General features: G+C 38.3%; 2 protein-coding genes across 3 annotated transcripts; both read right to left on the bottom strand.

Moving 5' to 3' along the window:
- Positions 1 to 5,632: 5,632 nt before the first annotated feature.
- LOC131971744 (protein-serine O-palmitoleoyltransferase porcupine-like) lies at positions 5,633 to 12,558 on the bottom strand. Of its 2 annotated transcripts, none has more exons than XM_059333321.1 (15): positions 12,183 to 12,558; positions 10,937 to 11,079; positions 10,634 to 10,826; positions 10,432 to 10,475; positions 10,121 to 10,302; positions 9,879 to 10,009; positions 9,272 to 9,292; positions 8,945 to 8,959; positions 8,716 to 8,841; positions 8,526 to 8,626; positions 8,318 to 8,394; positions 8,146 to 8,209; positions 7,855 to 7,940; positions 6,278 to 6,388; positions 5,633 to 5,948 (listed from the first exon to the last, which is right to left on the bottom strand). In XM_059333321.1, the coding sequence occupies exons 2-15, from the start codon at positions 11,070 to 11,072 to the stop codon at positions 5,847 to 5,849; spliced, it is 1,389 nt and encodes a 462-aa protein (XP_059189304.1). In that variant the 5' UTR covers positions 11,073 to 11,079; positions 12,183 to 12,558; the 3' UTR covers positions 5,633 to 5,846. The 2 variants fall into 2 exon arrangements, with proteins under 2 accessions (XP_059189304.1, XP_059189306.1); XM_059333323.1 differs by having other exon boundaries at positions 10,937 to 11,008; positions 12,183 to 12,557.
- A 1,990-nt stretch (positions 12,559 to 14,548) lies between these two features.
- Positions 14,549 to 18,342, bottom strand: LOC131971437 (zinc finger protein 107-like). The gene is made up of 4 exons (XM_059332879.1): positions 17,873 to 18,342; positions 17,647 to 17,734; positions 16,243 to 16,369; positions 14,549 to 16,109 (listed from the first exon to the last, which is right to left on the bottom strand). The coding sequence occupies exons 1-4, from the start codon at positions 18,069 to 18,071 to the stop codon at positions 15,036 to 15,038; spliced, it is 1,488 nt and encodes a 495-aa protein (XP_059188862.1). The 5' UTR covers positions 18,072 to 18,342; the 3' UTR covers positions 14,549 to 15,035.
- Between the last annotated feature and the right edge of the window lie 6,365 nt (positions 18,343 to 24,707).

The raw sequence follows: 24,707 nt of genomic DNA, 5'->3' as shown, positions 1-24,707 counted from the left end.
CATAGGTGGCCAGGGTCATGAGGAGATGATTTAGGCAAAAAAACAATTTTGACAAAAAATGACTTAGGCGATTATTTTAACAGTGTGATGAGATAGATTCTGTATGTCATTATAATAACAAAAAAACTTCTCATAATTATGAGATACTATGCTATAATAATGAGACCGTTTCCCATCACCATGAGAAAGTTTCTCATTATTTTGAGATACTAAATCATAATTATGAGATAGTCTAAGAACAGAGGATGTCGTACCATGTACAGTCTGTAAAGCCCTTTGAGGCAAATCTGTGATTTGTGATTTTGGGCTATATAAATAAAATTGATTTGATTTGATTTGATTCAGTCAAAATTGAGATACTATTTCATTATTATGAGAAAGTTTTTCATTATTTTGAGATACTCATCAGATTACTCATAATTAAAAGATAGTAAGTCAAAAATATGAGCTACTAAGTCATTATTATGAGTTAGTAAGGCATAATATGAGATACAAAGACATAATTATGAGATGCTAAGTCATTATTAAGAAAACGTTTCTCATATTTACAAGATGCTAAGTTAATATTTTGAGAAGGTGTCCATTGTAATAAACCCACTGCCACATGACTGGATCAGAAAATGTTACATATGACGGTCAGGAACAGACAGTGCTTGATTTACAACAGCATGGTTTCACAGGATAATGATTTTTTTAACACTCACAGTCACTATGTGATAACAATGGCACCTACATTTACACTCATATTAGGAGTGGTGCCTTTAGGGACTATAGGCATCCTCCAGGAACAAAATAATCAATAGGTTAATATCAGCAATATTTACAAGCCTGTCCTGCTTTAATTCCTGCATTCAAAATATTACTTAAGTATCAGAATCAAAATATATCAAAATTACTAAAAGTAAAAATACTCATAATGCAGAATGGCCCATTTTATTAAATCAAACTAAATGAATAAAATGATATTAAAAAATATATATAATAATAACACTGTATACATCCAGATTTATAGTGTGTACTTGTATTATTTTCTGCAAAGTAACTAATAGCCAATGTTGTCAAATAAATGCAGGATAGAAAAAGAAGTATATTAGCTTCCAAAATGTACAAGAATAAAGTAACATAATATGGAAATATTCAAATAAAGTACCTCAAATTGTTACATTACAGCACTTGAGTAAATGCCCTTGCACCACTGAAAAGAATGCAAAGGATCACAGATTTGAGCCTCACTTAATGATCCCTGCTATTATCCCGCAGTTTTACAGTGCTGACAACCCTAAAGACTAATTCAGTGTAATCATATGTAACAACGAAATCTTCTCATTTGAGTTTCTGAGGACAAAATCCTAATCATTTATCCAGTATCTAATGTGGCTGATCAACATAAAAAAAAGTGATCCTTGACCTTGCAGCCCTTTTTAAAACGTTTTAAACTTTAAAACACACTATCATGTTGCCGGTAACATGATGAAAACGCTGTCTTGTCGTGGACAATAGGTGAACACACAGTTCCAGTGGGTTCACAATGGCAGTATGACAAGGTCAGCTCTGAGGTTTCGCCTGGCTCAGCAAAGACCTGCAGAGCTGTGGGGCATGCTGCTCAGCTGACGGGGCTCTTTGCTTGTTCATGGTGCTCTTTCTCGAAGGGGCCCCAGTGACAGAGCCATTCACAAGCACGGGCCATAAATGACCGAGTTGAACACCACATTAAGCACTGCATTCTCAGATATCTGAACTGACTGGAGCACAGCCAAAATGCCAGGAACAAAAGGTAAGCTATGTGAAACAAAAATGTACAAAATGTTTTCGTTTTATTTATCTGGATACCAGAAGAGCTGTATTTTTAATTACTTATAGTAATTAAATGGCTTATGAAAAAAAATGTCGCAAAAAATGACCAAACGTTCATACATCTGGATGTTTTTCAGGTAATAAGTCGGACAAGAAGTCAGCTACCAAGGTAGGAAAAATATAACTATTCTTACCTTTAATCCTCATTTTCTTCACAACGTGTATTTTTGTTGCTTCACTTTTATATTTTATTTTATTTCACAGCAACCTCAGAGTCCTAAAGAGCAGCCGAAGAAAGGTGATCAGAAAGGAGATGATAACAAGAAGCAAGGAGGTAAGCATTTATATGAAGCTCAGTGTTGTGCTCATGTTATTTTACCCCAGTGAATAATGATTTCCACATAGGAAAAATAAAAAAAAAGATTGATATGCACCTTCAGTGCTTTGGGACACTATAACATATTCCTTATGTCTGGCACACGGTGTGGAAATGAGCTGCTGTGATTGCCATGTCCCCAGTGAAGGTATCTGTCTGTGTTTCATCCCCTCGCAGGACAGCCGAAGGGAGAGAAGCAATAACTTCCAGGCGTTTGTGAAGATGGCTTTGGAGACACTGCTGGGGTCGTGTCGTCGTAAACATGGGAGCCCCCGGGGCAAACAGGGCTGAGTGAACCTCTCCTCCACGTTTCCCCCGAGCCTGCAGACTGGGCTGTTGTGCAGCCTTCCAATACAGCATCTGCTCACCTCTCACAGAGGCAGAAAGTGAACCTGATCTCCATCCATCACCATCTGTTGTTCTGCCCCTCTTCCCCCACACTGTCCACTCTTCCCTATTGGATGCTCAGAAATAGACTCCAGGTTAAACCGGACCATTGCTTTGAGCAAAAACACATTTTGTCATCCCTTTGCAATCCTTCCCTAACTTCATACCATCACTGACTGTCTAACAGTCAACACATTCTTCTTGTAAATAATAAATCAAATAAACAACTATTTCTTACAGCATCCCATGTGTTTCTGGCTTGTATATGTGTACTTGGTATTCTAACATTTCACATCTTTTCCCACATTGAATTAAGCAGACGGCAATCCAGGTTTGATGTAAAATTTTATAAAAATATCACAGATGTATCAGTGCCTTCACATTTACAGGGAGAAAAGTTGGCTTAAAGTAAATATCAGAATAATATTTAAAATACTGTACTCGTCGGATTGAGTGGTATTAGGTCTGAAGAGACTGAGCACTTGTTCTCAGGCATGAACAAACATTCAGGCTCTAATCTAAAACACTACATCTTAGTCAAGAAGCAAATCCTTTGATGTTTTAGATTTAAGAAAGATATATAGACAGAACGTGAACGCAATCTGATTGGATTCTTTCATCACTTACATAACAGACCATTAAAAGCAGCAGTGTAATAAAAATCTTGTATTTAACGATAAATATTTAATATATTGTACTGAATAATCTCATCTACTATGAAATTGGAAGAAAAATTTCTTTCCCCTACAGTAACACGTGTGAAATACCCTGATTCTAAACTTTTATTTTCAATACTGAAGAGTGGAAGATGTTCACAAATACTAATTACTTACCTTCTCTAAGCAAAGGTAAATTATGAAATTTAAAGGAAATTAATAAAATAACACAAAATACAAACACTGTTAGGAAATTTCACCACAGAAATTAGCTCATAGACTTCTTTTTCTTTATCTAAAATTCACAAAAGGGGAAATGATTCTACATTATAATTGCTGCCTCATAACCTGTGCTCTTTTCATTCAAAAGTTAACCCTTTTTTGTTTTACACATGCTCCAGAGACAAGCTCTGTTAGAGGATAAAAATGGTGATATTCTAGATTTTTCTCATCAACAATAAATCCCATAAAAGAAAGACCAAAATCGTCAGAGTGTTGTTCGAAGCCTACACTGTAAAAAAATACTGTTTAATTTCCGGAAAAATACCGGCAGCTCTGGTTGCCAGAACTTCACCGTAAAAATTACAGTGAGTGGATTTTCTATTCTAAATTTAAATGTAAATATCAGCAAAAACTGTAATTTATTCCCGTTATTTTTAGGGTAATTGTGTCATTCATTCACACATCATGGTATTTCTCCATGCATTTTGCATGAAAATGTTATATTTTTACAGCAAAACTGCATGTTTCTTCAAGTTTATGACAGAAAAAAGAAAAAGTTTTGTGCTATTCTTCGATTTACGGTAATTAAAAGTGTCTAATACGGTGATGTACATTTTTTTATTTTACGCCCTATTTCTGATGTATTTGACAGAGTTTTACTGTTATTTCTACAAACATGTTTTACAGTGTACTGTGGCGTATTCTTCTGTGTCATTGACTTCTATTGTTATCCAAAATGTATCAATGAGCCACACTGCTGCACTGGGTAACCTTCAATACAATGAACGTGGGCACTGTAGTTTATTTTGAGTCAATCCCACATACTGTCCTGCTGTAACATATACTCAGAGAAGCACAACTGGTGCATGAATCCGCTGCTGAAAACAATTCCCAACCGATGCACTATTAGCTTCTGTACGGAAAATATCTAGTAAAAAACACATTTTTTAAAGCCTTTTTCAGGGGCATAGCATTTGGTAGGGATGGTAAAGACGTGTCCCTTTCAATATCCAGCAACTATTGAAGTTTCCCTAGAATTATTATGAAAAAAACGTAAATATAACCAGTGTCCTCCATCAGTATCTAACAGATCTCATTCTCTATGACGTCTTTGATCATAACATTATGATCAAAACTGGCAATTCCTCGCTTATAGGGGCACCTGTGCTGTCTTGGGAATGTCTCCCTACTTCATGATGCTTTAAAAGCTTTAATGTAGGTGTTGAAGTTATCATCTCTGTGGACTGAAGCCACACAATGATGATGCCTGATCAGAAGTGCTTTCGGTTAGCTTTTTTTCTTGAAATATTGTGAGGTTATCCTGACTTTATTCTCAACTCCTCAGAACACAGACATGTGGCATATGTTTTGAACGTGCAGGGAGTTTTAAAGACTAACAAAAATCTTGCTGAAACACAGAAACTATTAAAATCCAGAGGATTTTAAATGAATTAAAATGGCTACATTAGAATTGAAAGAGGTTACTCCCCCAAAACAAAAGACACACAAGAGGTTGGAAGAGTAAATCAAGCCTACATGTGTGTTGAATCAGCAGGGATAACATTAAATGATGGGAGTTGATCCTCAGGAGAATAAATACAGAATGCCCAAGACCCTTACTGTGTTATATTTATATACTTACTAGAATTGTTGCCTAGTGCCTGACATTTGGATTTTTCTTCCATAAATTAAGTTATATCCATCATGAATTGATGAAAAAGGGAACAAATCAATGCAAATATTTTCAAAATGCAGGAAAATGACACTCAAACTGACCTAACGTGTCTTCACATGAAATGAAACCTACACCCTTTGCCTTTTGTAAAATAATTGTAAAAATGTAAGCATATAGAGGGCTGAGAGACAGACAATGTATTGTCTGTCTTTCCATGGGATTTGTTGACAATAAGAAAGCTACAGAACATCACCAGTCTTGTCCTTCAAATCTAAAAATACGATTGTAAAACACTTGAGGTGAGGGGGAAACCACATCTGGAGGACATCTGCCGCAGTCGACTTTGAAAGCCTAGATAATGGGCTCTATCATGTGTCCACAGAAAGGAGCAGCCGATCTCCACCATGCTGATAGGTATTGATTGTGACTCACAGTGAGACATCGGTAACTGCTGTCACAACATGAGGGCCTCGACGACTGCGGCTCAGATAAAAAGGATGCGATACGGAGAAAAGGGGAGGGGGAGGGTGGGCTATCATTTCATGGATATCAAAACTAGTCCCCAGCAGGTTAGAATAATAGATTACCCAGCCAACATGCGGCGCAACCGTGTTGGTATTATTGTTGATTCTGTTCTCTTCGGTCTGATGCAGGATAAAGTCACAGTGCAGAAGTGGAGAACCAGCCTTACATCTTTCATTATTGCTTCCTTTCACCCTCTCTGTTTCTCTTATTATTAGAGAATGAGGCGGTACAATATCCAGCATCCAAATGTGACCCAGTGGCTTGTCCAGCTCAGCTCTGACCACTTCTGAATGGTATGATGGGTTATATCATCCTGTAGGGGGCAGTACATGCTATGTAAGCTCAATGGCACAATGCATATACACAAACCGTTACTCATTTATACCTTTCATTAAGACATTTTTCGACAAAACAGCATTCATTTCTTATTACTTTGTGGACAGAATCTAAAACCACATGAAAAATTATGCAACTGGTCACTTCTCTCCTTTGAGCTATAAATACTGTACTGCAGCTATGGTAACATTCCTATACAGCACTTCACATGATCGTACGGTATGTCACATCATGTTCTGCACATTTTATGAGCACAGGGTGTATAAAAATAGACACATAGAGTTGTCCAAACATGTGTCAGCTCACCTCATCTTCCTCCATGTAGTCCACGCTGGAGTTGAACACAGAGCCCAGGTACGTCAGGTGGAGTATTGCCAAAGCACTGAATGCTATGTTGATAAAATACACCCAAAGCTTCTGTAGAGGCAGAAACAAAACATCATGTAAGAACTAAGTGCTTAAATAAATATTTCAGACACTATTATCTATATCTTTTTCCTTTGTAATATATGTGGCTTTTTCTCTTAAAGGTCCATAGTGTTGATGAAGTGGAATAGCCTCATGTCTGACTATTAAACTCTTAGAAAATAATAACTTCTTCTACTAAAAGTTAACTTCGAATATTGCTCATGAATATTTAAAGTTAAAGAGAAATAATTCCGAACCACATTTTCTAGAGGGCTTTAATGTATCATTGCCTAAATCGTGATCAGCACTATGTTGCAGTCCATGCAGGCTGCTTTCACTTGGCATAAATCATCATTCCCTCTCCCCACCGCTCTTGATGTGTGTAACCAATATAACATAAGGGATTTTTGCTGGGCACTTTGCCAGTAAAATCCCAAAATATATCAACTGAAAGTGTATGGCAGACCATGGGGGCTGCTGTATTTTAACTGCCGCAGTTGTTTGTTTTTTTTTGGCATTAAAAAGTGATGTACAAGCTAATGATTTGACTATTTCTTAGGTTTTCTAATATGATTATTATTGTTATAACTTTTTTTATAGGCTAAATCAAAGAGGGTAATTATAAGGGGTTTAGTTTTCATACTTTTAAACATATGCAGTGTTAAAATAGAGAACATATTTTTTTCTCAATGCTAACTGGGCCAGAAGATCTAGTAAATAGGCACCCTTTGAGCACCTCCTGCTCTGAAAGGAAGTGCCAGCAATGCCAGTGCAAATGGCCATTTGCACAGATAAAATAGTTGGAAGAAAACCAGGATATGTGCAAAACACCACACGGCTGTGGTTGAAATAGAGGTTTCTATTTGTGCTCCATAAAGCATTAATTGAAGCATTAATTGAACAGCAAATGAAACTAAGATTAACAGCTAAACATGATCATAAACAGCTATGAAATAAAAAATTAAAATAAATATGCAATTGTTGTTACAGGCAAAAGGGATGCTATTGGAAAAATTTAAATAGAAATAAAATACAAAAAGTATTGCTAAATGGCTCAAAGAACTGTTTGCATCTACAGTCATGGAAACATATGTTTGACCAACCTATTTCTTTATTTTCTTGTTCATGTTAATGCTTGGTACAACTAAAGGTACATTTGTTTGGACAAATATAATGATGACACCAAAAACCATGGAAAACGACTAGATATCAGCTCTGAAATTAAACTCTTGTGAGCTATTTTTGTTGTTATCATTATATTTGTCCAAACAAATGTACCTTTAGTTGTACCAGGCATTAAAACGAACAAGAAATTGAAGATTTTTTTTTTCCATGACTGTATATCCTTTGCTGCAAGAAAACAAAATGTTTTAATTTTTACTTCAATAAAACCTACTATCGAGCCAACCGCTGATCTTAAATGACTGGTAACCAAGAACCCCCCTTCCCTGAAGAGGAAGAGACATTGGCATTACCTTTTTGTTCCGGTGAGTGCAGTTTGCCTGACATTTCTTTGACAGTATACAGGCATTAAGAACGGCTGCAAGCCTCTTCCGCAACACTGAAACACAAAACAAGAGCAAAGCATTAAAACGAAGCCAGAGGAAGAGTTCCTTTTGAGCCATAAGAGGTAAATTACAAGCACTGCAGTGAACAGAAACAGTGTGTAATAGCGGGTGCAATTAACCATTACTGCAAAGCTAAGCACCTTCTCTAAATGGGAAGGTTCTAATGTGGAAAAGAGACAACATTAGGCAGACTCTCACCGTGCTCAATGTACGTGATGAACCCAAGAGATAAAAGCACTGCACCCAGATGAAAACTCAAACCCTGCCAGACACAACCGTTAGAATCTAAACAATCCACTTGTTGAAACAGACACACAGCAACACAGAGTATGATAGCTTATGTAAGATGTTCTCATACTGTAGTACTCACATGCAGAAGGGCGCTGGCTGTATACGTCACCATGATGGCAGAGAACGTCCCAAATTTGAGAGCACTCTTAAAAACATCTGTGAGACGAGAGCATCAGCTTGCTTCAGAGTGTCTGTTTAAATGAGCCATTACCGTGCCGTTCATAATGAGAACGAAAAGCAAAAACAGCTGCTACCATCGAGCAATCACTGTTAACATTATAACTCACAGGTGTGCAGAAAGCGTGACATGGGCAGATTCCATGACGTTACCACCTCCACCATCGACCGGGGAAACTCTATATTCAATGGTTTGGATACAGTCATATCCCTACGAGACAAAGGAGGAGGTGCTGTTTGAAAATGTCAATAAACACAAACGTTGTTTTAAATGTTAATACTAAAATGTGCAATTCTGACCATTTAAGATTGTCTTTCTCCTCTGTGAAGCCTGCTCCAGCCAGAGTAGTAGTAGTCTCGCTCAAATAACCAACAAAATAGTTGCTGAAGTGGAAAGACATTGTGTTCTCATACGCCAGCAACCACCTGATGCAATGACATTAAAAGAAGAAGAAACAGATGAATGTTACATGCAAATTTCAGGTGAAATTGTAACTAATTAAACATTATACAACACTAAAATACATACTTTGCCGGTGTACCTCTGAGAAGCAACAGAACAAAGAGAGAAGCAGTTTAATGTTAGTGAATAAATTCATATAAATATTTTATTGACTTGCCAAGTGATGATCTACATCTCACCATGTTTTTTCACAGATGTGGGAAATGAGAGGGTGGTGTGGGTGTTCTGGTGCACATGTGGCTGCACAAAGAGGGGGAATGATGTGGATATATGCGTGCAGGTAAAGATGTTGCACAAATGGTAATCAGAAAATAAGCATGCATTAAAGAATATAAAGTATGTGGCGGGCATGCCTACAATGTTTCAGAGTCACTGAGGTGAACAGATAATTACCTGATCTTCCTCCTCTTTTTGCTGCAAACAAAGAAATAAAAGAGAAGGTGTAAGCAATTCAAGTATGAGAATAAACAGGGATTTCAATTTGTTATCTCTATGTAAGGATGCACATATATACACATATATTTTTTCAACCGATAATAACCTGCTTCTCATAGCCCATTAGATAATTTCACATTTTTGTATTTTAAAAAGAAGCTCATGGATGATTTGATATTTCATAGCTCTGACTCAGACAAATCTAACTGACACCACTATTGTTTACACAACAAAAACAAAGTATAGTTCTGACTTTTAATTAAAGCACAAAAATGATAACGCTTTTGCAGAGCATTTTGATTTATAGGCTGGATACACATGGTCGCCCATAAGGTTGGAATAAAATAGTTTTTACCTTTTTCCATGAAATGATTGTGACAATGTGATTAAGTTTTGACAGATAAAGTGTATATCTTCTCAAAACTGTATTAAACAATCTCTTCACAAACACATCATAATGAAAATTAAACCAGAATTAACAGAGGATTGTGTCTGAAAACAAAATAATTCCAACTATAGGTACGACCGTGTATATCATCCATCAATACCCTTACGTTCCACTCACCCTCGAAGTAGCTTGTCTCCATAAACCGGTATGAAATAAGGGAAGAGGTAGGGTGCCACACAGTTGGAAATAACAAGGCAGACCTGGCTCTTTACCCAGCTAACAGACACTTTTAAAAGCCATGTAAAGCTCTGAGGAGAAAAAAAGAAGAAGATTTGAACAGTTAGCGGCTCTCAGGATAAATCTTTTAAATAATCCTCACCTCCACCCTCTTCCATTAAGAGATACTGTGTCACACTTACCAGCTTACGTCCTTCTAAAGCGTCTTTGTAGCTGTTGAAGCTGATCCAGGGACCAAAGATGACGGTGCCCACAAAGTAAATATATCCCATGAACTCAATGGGTGAGGGAACACTGGTCACGACACCTCTGTCCAGATCGAAGGCCAGAGAGATTGCTTTCATGGCAACCACCATCTGTGAACCTGGACAACAGCAAGAGAACTCAGATATCACGCAAAAGACTATTATAAACGCTGAATATGAAGGTTAACCTAGAACAATCACACGTATTGCTTTTATCTATCAGGAATGTGTCAAATGTTGCTGCCTACCTCTCATCTTGTGCCAGTTGGTGGTGTCCATCATGTGCAGCTCTCTGATAAAATCAGATAAGAATAGCTTCAGTTTTGATGTAGATCTCGCCCGCAAATTAAACTTCACTGCTGCAACACTGACTTTGCAAAGTGTTTCGCTTCAAACACAGGCTTGATGTGTGCTGCTGAGCTGTCAGGCTCTAAAGGAGGACTCTCTTACCCCAGCAGCAGGTAGATGAGCACAGTGATGGAGAGGAAGGTGCCTCGGATGGTAGAATGGCGGCACAGGAAGAGGAAGAGGTAGCAGAGAAGGCTGAGAAGGACCACCCAGATCATATGGAGCTCAAAGAACAGGTAGAGGGTGTAGAAACCTCCTGCCACTGTGCCCAGGTGTTTCACAAAAGAGGGGAGGCCTGAAGAGACAGAAGTATAGGGTGGTGCAAGGTGAATATGATGACGCAAGCAATGCCGTATGAAGGCTGACTAATAACACTGAGTGGGCACAAAATGACCAGACTCTCACCCAACATCCAGAGCAGCCGACACAGCAGGCAGATAACCAGCAGCTGCCATACTTGCTCCAGGCCCTGCTGAGCTGTGGGAAGCAGGCAGCCATGAGCGAGCTCCTGGAAAAACTTCTGGCGGCTGAACGCTCCCATCACTAGACTTAAAAAGCAAAAGGGAAGCCATTTTTACAGCAGTCTCACCAGTGTCAGCATGTACAGTCTGTCTGTGGCTATAATGCACCTGCACAATACACTGTATGTGTACTGCACTTAAAGAGACAGTTCACACCCAAATCAAACATACTTACTTTATCATTCTATTATATGGCACTCAGCACGACATTGCAAACAACAAGGTCTGTGGATTATCTTTAGTAACCGTGTCATGATTTCTGAAAAGATACATTACTGTTGACTTTTGCAATTTTACTTATGTGAAGTGAAGTGGCATCTAGTTCTACTATATTCAAGAGAACCAGAAATCCCTAGAGCTGGTATTTGAAACACCCAGCAACTCACAACAAAACAATCTACACTGAAAAATAGCACTACGGGTAAAAGTTATTATATTTATTTTTGATTTTGAGGTGAACTGCCTCTTTAATACTGATATGGACAGTAGCAGGCAAGCATAAACTGCCCACTACACTCACTGTCAACAGACACACACCACCTCAAACTTCAAATCCCAGCGTGCACAGCACCTCACTCCAAATCTCTGCAAATGTATGCAAAAGATGTCAAAGTTTCGGTGATGGCAGTAAAATATCTGAATGCTGTGTGTCCAAATATAGAATAATAAATATGTTAATTAAGTAACAAATGCATCAAGCTGCAGCTGTGGGAAAAAAATCTCAAAATGCACAATGCAGCACATAACATGCAGGGTTATTTATTACTTTATTTTTGGTGCACTGAAGACTTATTTACAGGGCAGTATGAAGAATAGTAGACATATGCTATTCTGCAAGGCATGCTCTCTCCGCAATGCAGTCGACCACCGGGATGAGTTGACTCACAGCTGCATTCCTACAACCGCTGCATTAACAGCAGTCTGCTCAGCGCTGTGCGACTTGCCAGAAAGCAAAGCATCCTGTGCAGGAAGGCTGGTAAAGACTGCTAACCTTGCTTCACCTAGCCAGCGGGATTTACTGTCTTGCTACCGACGTACTTGAGAGCGGTTTCCCCAGCCCCCAACGTCATCCGGAACAGCTAACTGGACGCCCCGGGCATGTCAGTTTTGTTTTCCAGGGGTAAACTTACCCTTTCGGAGCAGCAGCTGGAGGTTCCTTCCCGTGTTTCTACCCAGCTGCTTTCCCGTCCCTTCACAGTGAGTTAAGCTGCCGCTGTGTTTTAAGCACACTCGGTCCAGATGATGCTTATCTGGAAGACTCCCATTGTCACAGCATCAGCACCACTTGCCTGTCATCTAGGTAGCCAGGCGGAGACATACCAGCCAATCTGCTGCCTGGGTCCGGGCTTGTCAGCCAATCAGAGCTGTCGTTCGGATTGAGTGACAACCAGAAGGGCCAATGAGAATAATCGCCCACCATTACCGGTGCCTGGTAACCAATAGGATGTGTACAGCGTGCAGATGGAATCAGACGGGAGACAGTGGACTCGCATCTGGCTCAGAGATGTGGCACAAGAGGTTTTGGAGGGATGAACTGTGGGTATGACTAATAAAATCAATATGCACTTAACCTACTTTCTTCTTTTGAGAACATTCCTCAGCCAAAGGAAACAAACCAGTTTATTTTCATAGATAGATAGATAGATAGAACAACCTAGGCATAATTCAAGCAATAAAATATAAAAATACAATAAAATACAATACAAAATAAAGTGTCTAAAGAAGGAGTATGTATTAAGGAGTAGAATACAATTCCAGTGCAGAATAAATATGAATATACAGTATAAAAATGTTGGTGCTATGAAACAAATAAGGTGCAATGAACAGTGTGCATGTCTCAGTAAATGTTAAAAGTTATAAAACATGTCCTCTGCATGAAATGTGGAGCTGCAGAAAAACAATTAGGCAAAAGCAAATAGTGTTTCATAGCAATGTGACTTTATATGCCTATGCTATGTATCTAGTTTTAGTTAAAAATCTGTGAAAAACGCAGTTCTGTGAGGTTGTTAGGCTGTTAAATTTTCAATTTATATAATTCAGGATGTTGTAAATGGTAATTAATGGCTTTATTGATGGACAGAAAACACTTCCTAATACTATATAGATCTGTAATAATTAAGACAAAAACAAGAACAATGTTTGGGGTTGCAAGGTTGTGAAAAATCCCTGCAGCTGTTGTTTCTCCCCCTCAGCAATAAAGGTTAATGGATTTTACTTTTTAATAATTAATCAATTCTGCAGTTACAAATGTTAAAGTCACTGATAAAGGTCTGTGAGTTCCCACTTACAGATTAGCCACAGAGTCTACAGTTAAAAGGGCTGAAGAGTCTAATAAACCATCAATTCTTCTAAATGTCATTCATAAAGTGTAATTAAGTTGCTGGCTTTGTTTTTTTGCAGCAATCCATTAAGTCTGCAGTCGTAAATGTTGATAAATTATTTAGATGCAGATGTTGCAGGAGTAAAAACACCTGCCAGAGATATTTATCACAACCTGGCAACCAAAGTATTTGCAAAAGGCTTCTGATTCATTAATTATAGTGTATAAAAGGTACCTTATCAGAAAGTGGTACATAGCGAAGAAATCACTAATAAAGCTCAATTATAATCACTATGACCTATGCAATCAAAAGAAACTTTTGCCACATTCTTTATAAGTAGGTTGTACTATGGAGCAGCAGCATTTTGTTTTCCTTCTACACCACTGTAGTAGTTGAAGTGAAAGTACCATTTGGAACCACAAGCAAACACAGTGACAAAAAGGCCCAACGAATGAAGGCATGAAGGCACCTTATTGTTATTGTACTGTGGGCTTCTTTCCGCAATGGGATTGTATCGCAGCTCACAGAACAAGCCGGCCATTCTAATGCACTATGACACACTGATAAAGAGGATGGTCCAAGACAAGCCGGCAGACAGTTTTGGGTCAATTTAACAATCTCTCTAGTGCCCCCATCAGGACAAATCTGAAGATACTTCTAGCCACAAAATGATCCCCATCATTAGGTTAAAAAAAATCCAGCAAATCCAGTAGTGTCATTTTATTTTTGCATTAATTGTTAGATACAGACATATATTCCAGTTAAGACAGTTTAATTTTCATCTCTTGTTAGTGTGCCCACATACATTTTTTGTCAATGCTAAGAAAACGTTTGTTATAAAATTGTCATCCATTGACTAGTAACTGAAACGAATACAGAGTCATTTAAAAACTTAGACAAAAACAAGACTGCCAGTAAGCAGATATAATAACAACTGTTTTAAAACCTGTAATAGTGTCTCTCACTCACAGGTTATCAGCTTTCTTGAGAAAAACAAGTCTCTGAAAGGTAGTTTCCTTTTTCAACAAAACAACATGCCACTTCCAGATTTTGGTTCACACCAGGACAGCTCAACTTTGTAATCCTTGTGTTTCCAAAATACTGGAATTGCTACAGTATACTTGTACATGTATGGAGAAAAACACAATTTTCTTCACAAACTCAAAAATATAAACATCAAACACTATTCATGTGGTTCCCGGGTGCTGAGGTAGATGGGGAAACTAAATCCACTGACCAATCAGGTATGACACGAGATAATGACATTTCTCACAGAAATGTCAATTTGTTCAGACTAAACTGGTTATTACCGTACAAACTGTACTACAGCAGACACCTGGTGCACAGTTTTACAATCAAGGTCAGTTAAAGATTCTTAGTGTTTTTTTTACCAAACAGTGGAAAAATAAATGTCATCTTGTCAGTAAAATAGAGGGGACAACATCCTAAATACAGAACTCTTACTAAAAAAAAATAGCAGCATTATAAGTTCAGACATTAAAATATACTGAAGAGAAGTGTGCAGTGATACATTTATCAAACAAAATGGCATAGAATACGGGATAGTGTTAAAGTGCGACAACACGCAACAGATATTAATGCAGTAGTAAATCAGTAATCTTGGTTAAGACTATTGCTAAGACAGCAAAGGCACATTTATGATCAGAGCACAATCTCCAGGTCGTAAGCAGTTCTTTCAGTTTTGACGTGCTCAACTGGGGAATTCAGAGGCAGCTCGCATTGTTCCTCCTTCACAACATTCTTCTTTTTCTTTACACCTCCTGGTTTGCTTAAAATGTATTCATAATTTCTTTTCACTTCAAGAAATGCTGAGGTGAGGAACTGCGGTGAAAAAAGCTTTAGTGAGGGCGGGAGTTCTAGGTTTGGGGGAGGAATGGGCCGGACAGGATAGGTTGGCCTAAACTGAGATGAGGTGTTCTTTGAGACCCTGGGTACTGGCGGAGGAAGAAGTGACACAGAGGAAGGTTTTAGAAACAATGGTTCAGCGATTTCTGATGACATTCCACTGTGTGAGACTGGAGATAGGTCCTTATCGGTCTCGAATAAAGGTTCAGGCTTTGGGTGTACAGGCGAAACAATCATGGTGCTCTGAGCATTGTCTTCCGGGTCAGCAGTCTCGCTTGGCTCAGGCTTCTCCAGCAGATGGTTTTCTGGCTGCAAATTACTGTCCAAATTTTGAGGCGGAATGATGCTGGAATCCTCTTCATACTCAGTTACAGTCTCAGCCGATGGCAGGTATAAAATGTGGTTATGACGTTGACAGAAAAGTACGCCACACGTGCCACACTTCCTGCCATCTTTGACGTGCAGCAGCTTATGGCGCTTGAGGTTATGATTTGAAGTGAAAGATCGATCACAGATGTTGCATTGGAAGGAAGGCTCACAGACACAGTGGTGCTGAGTGAGATCTGCTTGACTCATGAAAAACTTTTCACAAATTATACAGATAGTGGAGCTTTCTTCTTCATGCAGGTGTTTGTGTTTCATGAGCTGAGGTACATCTGTGAAGCTCTGATCGCACTGGTCGCACTGATACCCACCTGCTGATATACAAATATCTTTTAGGAGCACAATGGGTTTTCTTTTGTCTAGTCCTAGGATGCCTGCTGGTATTTTAAATGATGGTGATGCCGTCTTTGGGCTGGATGCTGTTTGTGATTTGCCTGATGTGTTTTCACTTTCAAACTCAGCTTCTTCAGTTAATGCTTCTCCTTCCTAGAAACACACAGAAGAGACCTCCACAATTAAACTTTCATGAAAACATACACTGATTTTGTAAAAGCATTAAGAGAATGCAGAGATAATAAGCAGTGACCTATCCCTTTGGCACTGATGGAGTCTGTGTTACCTCAGTCGAAAAAGAAGAATCAAAGTCCACAGGAGAAAAACCTCTGGGTGTTTCTTCTGTTTCTTCTGTTTTGGGTGTTTCTTCTGTTTTGGCTGTACGCTGTAATCTTTTTCTATGACCGTAAATCCTATGAAAAAAACGAAAATAACAATAATGATTGTGTCACATTTATCTACTTGTTACAGCAAAATAGGCAAACATACATTTCAAATGCAATAAAAAAGGTGGGCATTAACAGGTTGTGGTGCAGTAGAAGTGGCCAGGCATTCATATATAAATAATCATAGCATAATTACTTTATGACATGTTATATACAGGCATACAATACAACAAAAGAAGGGCTACAACTAACAACTGTCATTAATAATTGATCTACATTTTTTTCTTCTCGCTCAGGTTGTGAAATATAACATACTTTCATATGGTGACAAGGGCTTTATTTTGCCCGACTATCAGTTCAAAAAGCAAAATAATATTTTTTACAATTATAACAGAAGAAAAGATGCAAATCTTCTCACTTGAAGCCAGACAAGGTTTGTCATTTTTCCTTGAAAAATGACTCAAATGATTATCTGATGAACAAAACAGTTAACTATGTGTCAGTTGATCAGTTAATAAGTCATTGTTTCAGTTAAACTTAAAGACTTTTACTTTGTGTCTTTAAGTCAAATGACAACCCCAACCAAAGGGACAAAAAGGTAATAACACTTCAGGAGGAAAAGACCTAAGCCGTTTTACCTGTGTCCACAACTGGTCCTTACTTTCTTGTATGTTTGCTGGACAGAACGCTACTGGCCATGGGACTGGCACAGCAATGTTACACACACTGATATGTGTCTTAGCAGAGGTTTAGCTAACAATATCGTCACACTGTTAAAGTAATCGCCTAAATCATCTCCTCATGACGCCGGCCACCTATGGTAAAATCGCCTACATCCTCAGTTGATCAGATCATGTAATTTTACCCCTTTAAGATCATCACTTCTTTGACAATTTGCCACATTCATAGGCATCAGATAAGAGCCCAGCAAAGAAGAGCTAGAGGGAGATTGTTTAGTTGTCAGTTTAGTTTAACAGTGTTTTATTGTTGACACTAATATTGGTAACTCTTGGGGGGACTCTTATGTAGACACCTTCAAAATAAAGTGTTACCATATCTTGCTCAAGTCACAAAGGCATGTTCAAAAAATTGCCTAAGTCATTAATTTCTCTTAAGTTACATTCTTTACACACAGTGTTATTACTATGCCAATAGCCATCCTTTGTTACATCCCTTTTGAGTGAAATGATCAATAAATGTCATATGTTACACTTTTCGTGAATTTTTTTTGTGTTTCCTGCAGAACTTGAAAAAATGAGTTAGGCAAATATTATAGGGTGACGATATGAATTCACATTTCGTACCTTTTCACTGTTTTCTTGGGTCTCTGTTGAGCGCATGTAAACACCGAGGGCACAAAGTCAGGATGGTCGTGGTCCATGGAGGCTTCCTCTATAAAAGTAAATAACAGAGGAGTTTTTAGTCAAATTCAGTTGGTTACACCCCATCTTCCATCGAACATATCTACCTTAACTAATAAGCCACCTAGCTGTTATAACATGTAATACAATGAAAGCGTGGTTATCTTACTTGACTTAAAGTGAGCGCCACAGATACGAGCACTTCCTTTGAGCTCCTCGGTGCTGCCGTTTGCCTGTTGGATTGCTTGTATCCATAATCGTCTTCGGTTGGCTTGAAACGGCCCAGAGCCACACGGTAATTTGTAAAACTTTAGTTTGCTGATTGAGGAGCGTCGATTTTCACAGCCAGACACGCAGCAGTCCAACATTTTTCACTTTTAGGGTCCAGTTGTTGTACGTTAGCTTCTGCTGAGGAAGTTACCCACAGCAACAACAACGGTCAACTTCCGTTGCCAGGACGCGTGCGCACCTTGTGGATACGTAACTAGTTTGTGTTTACGGGACGGTTTGTTTTAACGGTACATACAAACAACCGCAAAAAAACAACAGTATATCTAATTCATTTTACTTTCTAAGTACAAACCTTAGTCTCGGTGGAGTTTGGGGTATTTATTAAAACAACAACAACAACAGAAGCGAAGAAGAGTTTTGTTGTGTCTTGGCACTGACCACACCACACGGAGCACTGAGGACCCCTGCTGGAGATGGTGGGAACAACACTCAGATCACTTACTTAACCCTATAAAGCCAAGTATATCATATTTGATACACAAGTTTTTGAGACATCTACATCATCAGTGTGATGTTTTTCCCCCTGGTAAAACCTGATGTATACATGTGTTGAAGATAAACAAACTGAGCAACGGACTGCACAAAAATACCAGATGTAGCCAAAATGATCTGCTGGTTCCACTGGTGGATCTGTTATTGCTGCATGAAAACTTCATATTAGCAGATGTTTGATGTTATGATATATGGAAAAAAAATATTTTACATGTTTGAGGAAAATGTTAAAAGGAAAGTCAAAGTCTTAATAGGTTACAAATGTTAGGTTTTATATGTTTGTGTTCGTTCAAGAAAAACAAACTGTGAGCAACAAATTGCACAAAAGACCTGATGTATCAAATATGATACAAATTAGAATTCATATATGCTAATTGATATTTTTTTATTATTTGTCAGCAGGTTCAAAAAACACTGCAGTTTTAAAAATAAAATTGAATTTTGTGGCAATTATTTCATGGTTCAGGCTTTATAGGGTTAATAAACAGCAGAACAGTGTAATAAATACTCTCGTTACAAGTGGTGGAAGAAGTGTTCAGATCCATTACTTTAGTAAAAGTACGAATACCAAAATGTGAAGTCACAGCACTATAACTTTATTTATCCTAATTATCTGTGCAGTGCGGACTTTCTATAGAAATCATGTGCAATTTTTCACACTGTTGTATACATATTTGTACATAAACCTATTTACTTCAAATTATGTATACATTCCCCTATTTCTATTTTATTCTATTTGTACATATCTCTACTACCTTCAAATGCATCCTATTTAATATTTCTGTTTTATTTCTATTTGAACATATCTTTATTTACTTGCATTTGTAATTTATATTTATGTATTTTTAGTGAAGTGTGCATTTTTATACATTTTGGAAACAATTTTCCCCCAGGGATGATGATCATGCTTTAAAAACCTTATTTTTTCCCTCAAAATTATTATTTTTTAATTGAATTTAACATAAATTAAACCATCATAAAGAGGTCAGCATATAGAAGACACAACAATCAACATACACAACATAGATATCCGAGGAAACTTGGTCATAGTACAATAAAAGTAGTGCAACAAGGTGCTGGAAGTCAGATTCTAGAGGGGAAAAGTAAGTTTGTAAACTAATAATAGAAATGAGTTGAGCTGATTAAGAAGTAATGGAAAAAACAAGAAGGCTAATATATGTGACGCAGGATAATGATGACAAAAGTCAAACAAATGTGTTTTTATGTTACAATTTGTAGACTAACATTTTTCAAAGTTTTCTAGGACATCAGAACACATTTTACACTTTAAACTAAAATTTAAACAATTTTCCTAGTACTTTATTGTCAGTTAAATAGAAAAGTACAGTGTGTTTATGCATGTTTTGAAATTAGCACTGGATCAACATGTTTTATTTGTCAGCACTCAGAAGAAGTGGCATGTCCTTGGTCTGGTACAGACATAATTTCCAACAATCAGTGCAGCTAAACCCCTGTGCACCTTCATAAATATAATCTGGGGTGCACTTTACAACATGCAACATTTAAACAGTAGAACCACACCTAAAAACATTCCTAATACTCCCACAGCTGCAATGGCCTCTGTTATTAGACCATTAACAAACCACACAAAGGCAGCAGTAATTAGGGTTGAGGTGAGGTATACAGGTACTTGTAATATCCTGCCATATTTTTTATTTCCTCTGCTGTCTTATTTTTAAATTGTGTAGCCCATTATGCTCGAGCTGGTGCTTAATTTCTGTCCAAATACCTGCCGGGAATCTCTTACTGTTCTTTCTTTGTATTCAGCAGCTTCATTCCAGTTGTCAATCAAAAATACATTAGAGAAACTGAATTGTCCTTGAGGTTCATTTAATTTAAAACACTGTTACACATGGTTTGAATTGCTTTCTTAAGAAAACACTTTTCAGAAATTTTAAAGGTGCTCCCCCCTTGGTAAATGTTGTTAGCCGGCTTTCTGAGGCCGGCATTAGCAAGCTCTGAGCTTATTAATAACATGTTATAGCGGGGTACACTTGATTGTGAATAGAAACCAGAAATTAATTTGCAGACATCTAACAATTATTTCATAAATTATAGAACTGATGGAGTAGTAACCATTAAATAATGATGTGTTCTTAGTTTTTTTTTTTTTTTTTTAAAGTAACTGAATACTGACTTAGTTAATCACAAATGATGCATTGGAGAACTGGTCATTGTGTATGCTAGGGGTGTCATGATATAACTGTAAGAACAATAATTTCCGATATTTAAAAAATGAAATATTGATTTTAATAACACACATTTGATAATATTGTATTAATAACCCATTGCCTTATGAATCATTTTCATTTCTTTCCATCCTCACTTATTTTTACAGACTCCCTCTCCACCGTCCTATTTTGAATGTCATTAATTTGCCAGAAAGTGACAAAATGCACAATAAACAAGGTAAAAGATTAATTTGATTGATGATACTTTTAAATGTTTTTCATTTTCAAGAAATGTATCAAAATTCATTAGTCCAGACTTATCCAGGAAATGTAAGTGTCTACTCTTCATTAATTATCAGATGTCATCCCTTAGTGCTCAGGATGTTGTGAAACTCAAGCGTGACCCTGTCCTTTCCCACAGCTCTGTCCACATTCCTATGCTTTGTGTGACAATGATGGATAGGCATTTCCATTTAGTGCACGAGCAATTTTACATGGAAGACATTTTGATTTGTCACAGCAGTAAAAGCATAAAAGTGTAAATAATTAAAATTAATGACGCTTGCTGGGACACTTGGATAGAACAGAGCCAGCATTAATGTTATTCGTAACGCCTGTGCTTTTACTGATACAGTATGATGAGTAAAATGTCTGCTGTGAGAGAGGGCAATGGTGACTGCTTTTTTTTTTTGATGGCATCTCCCACAATAATATATGGTTTTCAAAATAAGACACATTTAAACAAGACTCTTAGACCCTAGATTATATCAAGTTAAAGGATAAGACTTGATACATACTATATTTTCCTTATTGCCAACAAATGCCATGAAAATATATTAACCCCCCTGTACATTCTGACTTTCTGACCAGCCCATTTATTCCTAGTGAAGATTCAAAATTAACTACTGTTACTGTGTCCTTGGTAATAAATGCAGATATCAGCCAGTGCAACAGTGTGGCTCATCATTCTGTTTTTAATAGTCTTTGGTGGGCCAGTTTTATGGCAGAGAGGAATCGATCCATCAGACTTTGGCTACACAGATCATTGGTTTTGGTACTTCCATAAGATGTGTTGACAATAAGAAAAATATAAAATATCACCACATTTCTGCTTTGAGTCTGTGTCAGCACTTCACCAACAGATGTCACTATTGTTTAATGAGGGGTAGTGGTATCCTCTTTAGGTTTCAGGATTTCAAAATAACAGTAAAATGGCATAAAACCCTGTAATTTTAAACAAGATCCACTTGAAAGTATGTTAAATTAGTTCAATCAATGTCAAAATGTATATCATTTGAATTTATCAAACTGATTAATCCTCCCATCTTACTTTGCCTGTTTGAGTCCTTCTAAAATATCTCACTCTGGAGCTCAAACATGAATTTGTAGCTGTGATAAACTGTAACCCAGCTGAGCTTAAGGATGCCAGTGTTGTGGATAAACGTTACCTCTGCTTCTCATGGAGTGCACTCATACTCTGCTTTAAAAATCAATCTATAAAGCTGCGTCTGAGTGTTAAATCAATATTATTTCATTTCCACTCCACACCTCCAGCGAGAAAACCCCCCCCAGAATCCTGTGGTTAGTCATCACCGAACAGACCAGCGCTGTTTTGTACCACAAACGGACATGACGAATGCAAACAGTAGCTGACACCTGTGCAGCTTTTCTAAGGATTACAGGATTTTCCCTGTAGTTATAACCTTTTTGTACAATCATGAATCACAGACTCCACTCCAGGACACAGTTTAATCGCTCATCAAGTGTTGTTTTAAAAAAATATATATCTACAAGCTTATGACCTGAAAAGAAATAAATTGGCATTGCCACTGTGTCCCTTCCCTCCCTCCTTCCCCTCTTCTCCCTCAAGGTGACTCCTCCATCTGCACCCTCCCTGGTCTTGCCAATCCCTCTCTCTGCAGTTACCATGGTACAGTTTCTGGGATCTGACTCCTCTCTTCTTTTTGTGAGCTGTCACTATCCTACCTGTTTGTTCAGTTGTCCTGGAGCTATGCACATCAATCATAGCTTTGTTCCTTGTGTGTGTGTGTGTGTGTGTGTGTGTGTGTGTGTGTGTGTGTGTGTGTGTGTGTGTGTGTGTGTGTGTGTGTGTGTGTGTGCAAGAGAGGGGCTGGTAGGTTATCAAAGGCAGATATTCCTGCTCTTATATTGATAAATAAATAAATAAAAACATGTGAAACAATGTACTGTCTACCTATTTCTGTAGTACATACCTTTATTATTCCATTCATATTTTCATCTCTCAGGGATGAGGCGTGTCTCTGTAGTGGCTTCATTTCACTGCACAGCATCCCCATTTTAATTACCCTCTTCTTCACCCCTCCTTGTGTCATTCTAAGTGGAGGGAAAGTGGAGGGGGAAGGAAAATGAAGAGAAGAGAATATAAAAAAAATTTGTAAGAAGGGTGGGGTTGGTTGGGAGTGAATGGGTGGCCTGTTTTTGGGTGAAAGCAGAGGAGAGAGGAGAGGGAGATACGAGCCAAGCCCTCACTGTTTTTGTTCACAAGCAGGAGAATAATACAGTCCCTATGTTTAACAGATAAAATATACACCTTTTCATCCACCAAACAAAATGACCCATATTCCTGCTGGCTTGAGTCCTTTCTGACCCATGCATCACTTGCCACATTTGACACTTTGCAGCAGGGCGTGTTGCGTCCTAGTGGTGCCTGCATGTACACTGACAACCTTTTCTGTTTGCCCAACATGCAGAGAAACCCACAGGCTTAGCCTCTTCCACCGGGGCTGTGTTGTGGCTGTCGCTCCTGCCGTCACTGTGGTGAAGGGTTGAGCCACTACAACGCAATTACACATTCATTTCACCCTCACAGCCAGCCAGCCAGGCAGTGAGACTCCCCTCCCCCTCCGACTCCCCATCTCCTCCCTGCTCTGCTCTTTCTCCCCCCCTTTATGTTGCTGCAACGCCTGCCCTCAGCCACCATCTCCATACCTGATATGGCGTAAATTCCTTCCCTAACTCCCATTCTCGCTCACATTTTTACCCATCGTTCACACTTTTTCCACATCAGCGGCAGGGTTCAGAGAAATACACAAAGGACAGGAGCAGAGCTGAAGCGAGAGTGGTGAGGTGGAGGCCGAAGGGGAGAAGATGAGAGGCGAGGTAAAGGGAGAAAAACAGCATGAAATAGTGTGAAATGTGAGGCTAGGACAGTGTAAGAGTGGAGTGGGAGGGAGATTGAGGCTTTCTGGATGGAGAACGGGGGGTGAGTGGAGAGACTGGCTAATGATATATTGATTTGGATGAGCCTGGGGCAAATAAGTAGGAGTGTGTGGGAGGAGGAGAGCCACAGCTTGCAGATGCCTGAAAACACCTGGGTGGGAAGTTTTGTTTATAATAAGCCCAGACTGACAGAAAGAGAAGCACATTTTGTAAACATCCTCAAGTATCTGAGCAAGGCTTATGGGTCTTTACACACAAAAATAATTTCTATTCCAACGTTGTACTGGCAGCTCTTGTATCTAAAGTGCAATTAGAAGAGAATTTTAATTGGTTTTTATGTTAGAAACATGATAACTCGGCTGTCCGCCAGAGCTGGACCAGAATAATATCAAAGCTTCTGGCTATAAAAGCAGGCATTTAGACAGCGGGCAGCCATTGGGGATCACATTAGGTGAGATCACTAAGGGGGGAGAGGTAGGGATGGAGTGGAATTAATGGGATTTTGCACATTTTCTCTTCATAATGCATCAAGGTGTGTCTATGTGTCCATGCACATGATGTCCTTGCGGGCAAGTAGGTGAAAGATGCTGATATTGATCATTAAATACATCGCTGGGTGAATGATATAGTCCCTATTGATCTGAAGTGTCAGAGAAGATAAAGCATCATGGTAAGAAAACAGCTTGGGAATAATCTGAACTCTCACAGTGTGAGTTGTCACACAGCCAGCGGGATTATAGTTTTAAAAAGTCATTTCATTTATTAATTTTAGTAATTAATTTAGCTCTTACTGAGCCTTCATGAATACAATATTCTACCTGACTGATG

This window comes from Centropristis striata, chromosome 5, assembly GCF_030273125.1.
Source record: "Centropristis striata isolate RG_2023a ecotype Rhode Island chromosome 5, C.striata_1.0, whole genome shotgun sequence".
Lineage (NCBI taxonomy): Eukaryota > Metazoa > Chordata > Actinopteri > Perciformes > Serranidae > Centropristis > Centropristis striata.
Note: the sequence above shows the minus strand (reverse complement) of the source record. Positions and strands in the feature narration are given on the sequence as shown.

Coding starts and splice junctions, on each gene's coding strand:
- LOC131971744 (XM_059333321.1), bottom strand. CDS start 11,072: ATGGGAGCGTTCAGCCGCCAGAAGTTTTTCCAGGAGCTCGCTCATGGC. Junction 10,303..10,431: donor CAACTGGCACAAGATGAGAG/GTAGGCAGCAAC, acceptor GCTGTTGTCCAG/GTTCACAGATGGTGGTTGCC. Junction 9,293..9,878: donor GGAGACAAGCTACTTCGAGG/GTGAGTGGAACG, acceptor CTTTGTTTGCAG/CAAAAAGAGGAGGAAGATCA.
- LOC131971437 (XM_059332879.1), bottom strand. CDS start 18,071: ATGTTGGACTGCTGCGTGTCTGGCTGTGAAAATCGACGCTCCTCAATC. Junction 17,735..17,872: donor TGGCGCTCACTTTAAGTCAA/GTAAGATAACCA, acceptor TTACTTTTATAG/AGGAAGCCTCCATGGACCAC. Junction 16,110..16,242: donor ATTCTTCTTTTTCGACTGAG/GTAACACAGACT, acceptor GTGTGTTTCTAG/GAAGGAGAAGCATTAACTGA.